The sequence below is a fragment of the Urocitellus parryii genome, chromosome 9 (genome assembly GCF_045843805.1).
Source record: "Urocitellus parryii isolate mUroPar1 chromosome 9, mUroPar1.hap1, whole genome shotgun sequence".
Classification (NCBI taxonomy): domain Eukaryota; kingdom Metazoa; phylum Chordata; class Mammalia; order Rodentia; family Sciuridae; genus Urocitellus; species Urocitellus parryii.
This window is the reverse complement of record NC_135539.1, coordinates 36509445-36517171: the sequence shown is the minus strand read 5'-3', so window position 1 is coordinate 36517171 and position 7727 is coordinate 36509445. Positions and strand designations below refer to the sequence as shown.

General features: G+C 51.8%; 1 protein-coding gene across 2 annotated transcripts; it reads left to right on the top strand.

The window, feature by feature from the left end:
* On the top strand, positions 1–7027 carry Znf853 (zinc finger protein 853). Of its 2 annotated transcripts, none has more exons than XM_077802972.1 (3): positions 1–181; positions 712–834; positions 3292–7027. In XM_077802972.1, exons 2-3 carry the CDS (start codon positions 750–752, stop codon positions 5628–5630), a joined length of 2424 nt encoding a protein of 807 aa, XP_077659098.1. In that variant the 5' UTR covers positions 1–181; positions 712–749; the 3' UTR covers positions 5631–7027. The 2 variants fall into 2 exon arrangements, with proteins under 2 accessions (XP_077659098.1, XP_077659097.1); XM_077802971.1 differs by having other exon boundaries at positions 83–181; positions 717–834.
* Positions 7028–7727: the final 700 nt, after the last annotated feature.

Below are 7727 nucleotides of genomic sequence, written 5' to 3'. Positions count from 1 at the left end.
CAGCGCAAACCCTGCCGAGTGCCCAGAAAGGCCCCAGGGTGGCAGGCGCCTCCCAGGCTCTTTCTGGATGGAGGCGCCTCCGGAAGGAGCCGGCTGAATGCTGTGGCCTTCACCTTGCAGCCTCTGCTGACCACACCTCCCCTAGTGCAGAGGCTGCAGCCAGCAGGAAATGCTGTACCAGGTGAGGCCCAGGGGAATTCACGCTGGGTGCCCAGACGCCCTTCTTAGGAGGGTTGGGCTGACTTTGACAGGCCAGAGGGAGCTGGAGGCAATCTGGGTGGGGAAGGGAGGCCTGGATGTGGGGCCACCTCTGCAAGGAGGCCACCTCTGAGGAGCACAGACAGGCAGGCCGCCCTGCCATGGCTTACAGTGCTCTGGGCACCTGCCTTTCCAGAGAGCTGGTGAGCTCCCAGAGCAGACTGTGACACTGGAGTCCCTGGAGACCAACAGGCCCATGTTTGAAGCGGTCAGGGAACGTGACTTAGATGGTCCAAGAGGACCCCTAATGCTTCTTCTGTGGCTCTAGCTCCCAACCTTTGTGAGTGGCTAATCCCCACAGTTGTGTCTCAATTAGGAGCAGCCTGATCAGGTGAAGATGGAATCCTGTGAATAATAGTCAGAAGAAGCTGGCCTGCCAGCTGTTCTGCACAGCAACAGGGACCAGGAGCTGCAACCACCTCCTATCTGAACAGCTTCTTTCCTTCTTCTCAGCACAGCCGGCTCCTGGGGACCCCGGTGTGACCACCAGGATGGAGGTGGGGCCAGCCACAGAGACCTTTGTGTTGGAGCTGCGCTGTCTTGAGGATGGGGGTCCAGGGCCTGCTGCCCTCTCAGGTGAGTGCTGGAGGCAGAGGCTCCTAGCAGGGACCTTCTGACAGAGCCCCAGGTATGCTCGTACAGAGATGCCCCAGGTATGCAGGTGCAGAGATGCCCAGGTGTGCCGGTACAGAGATGCCCCAGGGCAGCCATCCCCCTGCACTGCTTCACACCTGCTAGCTTCCATGCCTTGAATAACAACTGCAGGTTTGTCCTGGAATTTTTTTTGGCATCTCTATCAGGCTGCTCTCTTGTTATGAGGGGTACCCTGGAAGTACTGATGGCCTCTGCCCTGACCCCCACTTATATGCTGGCCTGACTCTGCTGCTCAGTTGCCCCAGCAGCCCAGTGACCTCCACTGTCCCACTGTGTGTGGGGCCACCCTGCACCCTGCTCTGGTTCCCAAAAGGAGTTGAGGAACAGAAAGCCATTCCTCCTCTGCAGCTTGTGCCTCAGATGCTCGCTCCCTTCCCTGAGGTTTCTCTCCTTGTCCACTTCTCCTGACCTCTGCTTCCCTATGTTTTTCTCTACCTGATGCTCAGAGGCAAAAATGTGGCTTCACCAAATCTTCCAAGAGCTCTCCCTCTGGGACCCATCTGGGTGAGCCTTCTATGGTGGCCATACTCATGAGACTGTTTCCTGTTGGGTGCTTTAAGGACCTGAGTAGGGCCTGGGACAATGGGGGCAAGTACACTAAACAGGGACTCTTCTGACTTATACATTGAACTGACAAAAAATCTTATGAGGTTATACATGTCAGGCAACATGTAACTACATATTTACTAAAGTGTCTCTATTAAAGGTGAAAAAAAAATGCTGCCCTAGGAAGTCACAGTGGCTAAGTAGCTAAGCTAGAAAGGAGGAGAGTCACACAGAGGTATGATCTGTGGCTTCCAGAGGAGGTGGGAGAAGGGGGTGTCTAAGAGACTTCAGTCCTGCTATAGGGACAGGTTTTCATGGCTGTCTTCATCCATCATCAGAGAACCCCCAATTGGTGTGAGTGTCTAAGGAAAGGGCTGTCATTGACCTATTATACTAAGCAAGGGTTGTTAAAAATATTTTTCTAAAAGGAATTATATGTATGCAAATATCCTCTGTTTTTATTAAATGTAAAATATGTAAATATCCTATGTTTTTATTAAATCAGTATATTCCTGGAAAAGTGGCCAGAAAGTAAAATTTATTTATTTATTTAAGTTGTAGATGGATGATAAATAAATAAATAAATAAATAAAATTTATTTTTATGTGGTACTGAGGATTGAACCCAGGGTCTCACACATGCAAGGCAAGGGCTCTGCCCCTGAGCTACAACCCCAGCCCTCAGAAAGTAAAATTTTATCAATCAAACCATTGCTTTCCATTTCATGATTGAAAATATGATGCTGTAGGAAGAACACGTGTTGAAATCAGTCTGAGGTGGAGAAAGCTCCTTGACTCACACTTATAAAGAAGAATTAGGATTTTCTGATAGCACAACAGTAATATTCAGAATGAGAAGCTGAATGTGGACATTGTGCTGAAGGCAGAACATAGCCAGTGTGCTCCTGTATGTGCAAGATTTCCTCTGCGCCTCGCACAACACTGGGGCTCTATATTTATCCCAGTTCTCACTGTGTCTCTGAGGGTATAGCTCTTTTTGCAAAAGGAGAAACTGAGGTTCCCAGCAGTTAACTAATTGGCCAGCCTTTGTGTTGACTTGGGGCTCTTAGTTCTTTCCATTCCTTTCTATTTGGTCTTTAGGTGCTTCAAATGGAGCTAGTTGTATCCTGAGTATTTCCGAACTGTTGTTACTCCATAGACTAATTCCTAACCTGTCGGGAGAGGTAATTTTCAAGCACCTGCTGGGTTCTGGGGAACATGCAGGGCCTTTGAGTCTGTAGGAAGTTGAACAGTTGAACTGGAAGAATTAGGTTCTCAAATGAGGACTTCCCACCTGAAACCTGATAGTCTCTCTGATACTTTGGTGATTTCTAGAAACTACTTGTGGTAGTCCTTCTAGGCAGCTTTACAGAAATGTTTTATTATTTACAGAGAAGGCAAGTTTCATTTATTTAAGATGTGACCGTCACTGAGGTCAGAGTTGAGCATGAGCTGGACTGTTGGAATGGCTGCTGGGATTTCCACTGGACAGTGAAGTGCAAGGGACTCCTGAAGGAATGATGTTGGGAGCCCCAGTCACCCATGCTAATATTGGTGCCAAGATCTAACCATGGAGCTTGTGTGAAGGGAGGCCCAGAGGAGGGGTCGGGGGGGGTCTAGAGTATAGTGACCAATGGTCACTTGGACATCCCCCACCCCTGGCATTTCAGTTTCTGTCATGCTGCTATTATCAATTGATCTAACATTTTTGGGTCCCTGCTGAGAACTTGTTAGTGTGTCCTTGAGTGACTGTATATGGGCAGGTCCTAGAGGGCTAGACTAGAGAGCTTCCTATAGATCCTTCTCTCCTAGCTTCCTGCCATTTCCACTACAGGTGGCAGCGGTGGGAGTGAGAGTCAGGAGGAGGAAGAGGCTCAGGAGGGGCGCAGTGGCCCACAACAGCCATCAGTGTCAGCCCCAGTAGGGGCCAGTAACATTGCTGAAGAAGCCCAGCCAGGACAACAAGAGCTGCTACTGCAACAGCTAGAGCAGCAGCCAGAGCTGCAAGAACAGCCCCAGCAGGAGCAGCCTCAACAGCAGCAACCACAGAAGCAACTATTAGAACATCAGCCAGAAATGCAACAGCAGCAGCAACAGCAGGATGGGCAACAGCATCTGCCTCAACTACAGCTGGAGCTACAGGAAAACCACCAATCTGTGCAACACCAAGAACTGAAACCACAAGTGCAGGTAATACAACAACAGGGACAGGTACCAGAGCAAGTGCAAGAGAAACAGTTACAGCAGCAGGAACAGTTACAGCAGGAAGTGCAAAAGCAACAACTTTTGCAACAGCAGCAGGAACAGTTACAGCAACAAGTACAAGAACAGCAGCTGTTACAACAGCAACAGGCACTGCTACAGGAACAGCACGTGCAAGAGCAACTATTGTTACAGCAGCAACAGGCACAGTTACAGCAGCAAGTACAAGAGCAACAGCTCTTACAGCAGCAACAGGAACAGTTACAGCAGCAAGTACAAGAGCAACAGCTCTTACAGCAGCAACAGGAACAGTTACAGCAGCAAGTGCAAGAACAACAGCTGTTACCGCAGCAACAGGAACAGTTACAGCAGCAAGTGCAAGAGCAACAACAGTTACAGCAGCAACAGGCACAGTTACAGCAGCAAGTGCAAGAGCAACAGCTCTTACAGCAGCAACAGGCACAGTTACAGCAGCAAGTGCAAGAACAACAGCTCTTGCAGCAGCAACAGGCACAGTTACAGCAGCAAGTGCAAGAACAACAGCTCTTGCAGCAGCAACAGGCACAGTTACAGCAGCAGCAAGTACAAGAGCAACAACAGTTACAGCAGCAGCAACTGCTACAACAGCAGCAACTGTTACAACAGCAGGAACAATTACAGCAGCAACAGTTCCAACAGCATCAGGAACAGCTACACCAACAGCAACTACTGTTGTTACAGCAGCAGGAACAGTTACAACAACAGTTGTTGCAGCACCAACAACAGGCACAGTTACAGCAGCAGCTCCTGCAGCAGCAGCAGGCACAGATACAGCAGCAGCTATTGCTGCAGCAGCAGGAGCAGTTACAGCAGCAGCAACAGCAACAGCTATTGCAACAGCATCAGGAACAGCTACAGCAACAGCAGCCTCCTCCAATGGAGCCAGAGGAGGAGGAAGAGGTGGAACTGGAGCTCATGCCAGTGGACCTGGGGTCAGAGCAGGAGCTGGAGCAGCAGCGGCAGGAGCTAGAGCGGCAGCAGGAACTGGAGCGGCAGGAGGAGCAGCGGCAGCTGCAACTCAAACTGCAGGAGCAGTTGCAGCAGCTGGAGCAACAGTTGGAGCAGCAGCAGCTAGAGCAGGAGCAGCTGGAGCAGCAGGAGGTGCAGCTGGAGCTCACCCCCGTGGAGCTGGGCACCCAGCAGCAGGAGGTGCAACTGGAGCTGACCCCTGTGCAGCCTGAACTGCAGCTGGAGCTGGTTCCCGCTGCAGGGAGCAGCGCGGCGACTGTCCCAGGGGCTCCAGCGGCTGTTGTGGTGGCCCCCCCAGGCTACGTGGTGCTGCAAGAGCTCATGGTGCTGCCCGCAGTGGCCACGTCAACAGTGGTGGCCATCCCGGGCCCAGCGGGCAGCGCCGCGCTCACTCCAGCACGGCAGCGGCGGCGACGGCGCGCACGAGACCGGCCGACCATCTGCGGAGAGTGCGGCAAGGGCTTCAGCCGCAGCACAGACCTTGTGAGGCACCAGGCCACGCACACCGGCGAGCGGCCGCACCGCTGTGGTGAGTGCGGCAAGGGCTTCTCGCAGCACTCCAACCTGGTGACACACCAGCGCATCCACACGGGCGAGAAGCCCTACGCCTGCTCGTATTGCTCCAAGCGCTTCAGCGAGAGCTCAGCTCTTGTGCAGCACCAGCGCACGCACACTGGCGAGAGGCCCTACGCCTGTGGCGACTGCGGCAAGCGCTTCAGTGTCTCCTCCAATCTGCTGCGTCACCGGCGCACACACTCGGGCGAGCGGCCCTACGTGTGCGAGGACTGTGGCGAGCGCTTCCGCCACAAGGTGCAGATTCGCCGCCACGAGCGCCAGCTGCATGGAGCTGGCCGCTCGCGTGGCCTTGGCCTGCTGCGGGCCTCGAGGCCGGCGCCGTCTACTGGCCCATCGCGCGCCCAGCAGGCCTCCGGGGCCACAGCATCCACCAACAAGGCTTCATGATGCGGGTGCGCATCTCTGCAACAGAAGGCAGAGGGCCAGGAGCAGGAAGGGGTCAGCCTGGAAGCACGGGGCATCCAGGGCGGGGAGGGTGCTCTTTCAAGCACCCTCCACATGAGTGGAGGGTGAGAAGCCCCACATGGAGTGGGATGGACACCTCGACCCCAGTTCATGGTCATGACCCCAGTACAACATCTCCCGGATCATCCTGGAATATCCTTGGGAACGAAAAGACTACCATCATCCCCCATATTCCCTGAGAAGTGCCAGGTTCACAGATCCACCCCCAGAAATCATCCACAAGAGAACAGCCACTGTGGCTAAAACAGCACGTGGGGAAACCCATGAGCGAGAGGGCTGCCAAAAATTTTCCCCTGAGAAAATTGGACTTAGTAGAAACAAGAACAGCCTGAGAACACTCCCCAGGACAATTGAGGATGTTTGACGTGGACCAAACACTCACCAAGGAATAAAATAAATCTGGTGAGGCACACATGGAAAATAATGGATCCTGGTGAAAATTATTTAAAGGAGGAAAAAAACAGGGAAAAAGTAAACTTACCTGCACTATGTAGGAAACTGATCAAGGCATTGAATTGTCCTCAGTGGCATTTGCCTTGAAAATACTTGCCAGTATGAAAATCTATTGGGCTGAATACAATTCTGATGAAAATACCTGTTTTCATAAACACAGGGTCACAGTGTCTATGGGGTCAATGTGCAAATAAGTGCCAGGAAGTCTTGATCTGGGTGGAAGGTAAAACCTTTCCCGCCTGGGGAACCCAGAATTGGAGCAGGTGTCAGAGGCAGGTTCTAGGCCTCTGCTGCAATGTTCTCAATCCACCAGAGGCCCTTTAATATTCCCTGGAATAGAGAAGCCTGTAGCTGAAACAGAGCGCATTCTGGGAGGGCTCTCCAAGGTCTGGAAGAAGCCTCCCCAGGAAAGATCTCCAAGATAGCCCCACCCAGCCAAGCTGCTCAGATGCTGCCCAGAGGTTGACTCCTTGAGACCTGGGAACAGAGATCTCTTGGATCAGGATAAGGGGAGGGGCACCTGAACAGACCTTGCCTTCTGGCCCCAGGATGTGTGAAGAATGTTGGGGACAAAGATTAGGAGGAACAGAAAGGTTATTTACCATGTTTACCAAATCGTCCAGGGCAGGGGCTGTATGAGCAGTAGCAATTGCTGATTCCTCATGGGAAGGTGAGCTGGTGGAGGATGTCACTGGCCACCTCTGGGCTTGAGGCTCTTCCTGGCCAACCTGACTTCCCACGTGGCTGCTTAGTTCCTGCCCCTCTCTCCCCTCCCTGCTTCTCCTTTACTAACACAGCCTGCCACATTTTACACATGTGTTGGTAAGTGAGAAACAAAACATAAAAAATAAAGTGAAGAAACACAGTGTCCTGTCTTTGTGATTTCACTTCTGGATTTTGTGTCTCCCCTCAGGTCTTCATTTCTAAGGAAAAATTGCCTGGGTATTCTAGAGCAGGAACTTAGTATTCATTCTCTTTGCCCAGTACTCCCCCAGACCCTTCCTTCCACCTGTGTCCCTTGGCCAGAGAATGGGCCTATTCAGTAAAACCCTCATTGGAAGAGCCAGTTTCAGCATTTTGTAAGGACAAGCTTTATATCGATTCAGTCCAGTTGCCGTGTGGAGTGCTGGGATGATGGTGAGAGCTCACTATTGGATGGCCATTTGGAGAGGGGTCATGAGACTGGGGGTCCCCTCTCAGTCCTGAGAGTCTTTAATTCTAAGACTTAACCAGTCAGATGCTCTCAGAGTTTTTGGTCATTCTTGTGTCTCACTGGCTCCCCACTTTCATCTCCAACAGTACACATCCTCAACTCTTTTTTTTTGGGAAGATGACCTTTGGGCTTCTGGAATCCCTTGATTCTATCTATGTAGAAAAGCTAGCTATCCCTTTGAATTGCCTTCTCTTTGGGGGCCCTTAGCCCATTAAGATGGTATGGGGAGACAAGCCAAGCTCTTCTGCTTCTGGTCAGGATGGCAGGGAGGAGTGATTCACATGAAGTTTGCCGGCAGGATCTGATCAAAGGGTACCATGTTGGGAAAATTGTTATTGCAAAGCCTGGAATTG

What these genes read in the sequence shown, in the direction of transcription:
- Znf853 (XM_077802971.1), top strand. An exon ending in AGGGCCTGCTGCCCTCTCAG is followed by an intron (nt 835 to 3,291) that starts GTGAGTGCTGGA and finishes TTTCCACTACAG; the next exon opens with GTGGCAGCGGTGGGAGTGAG.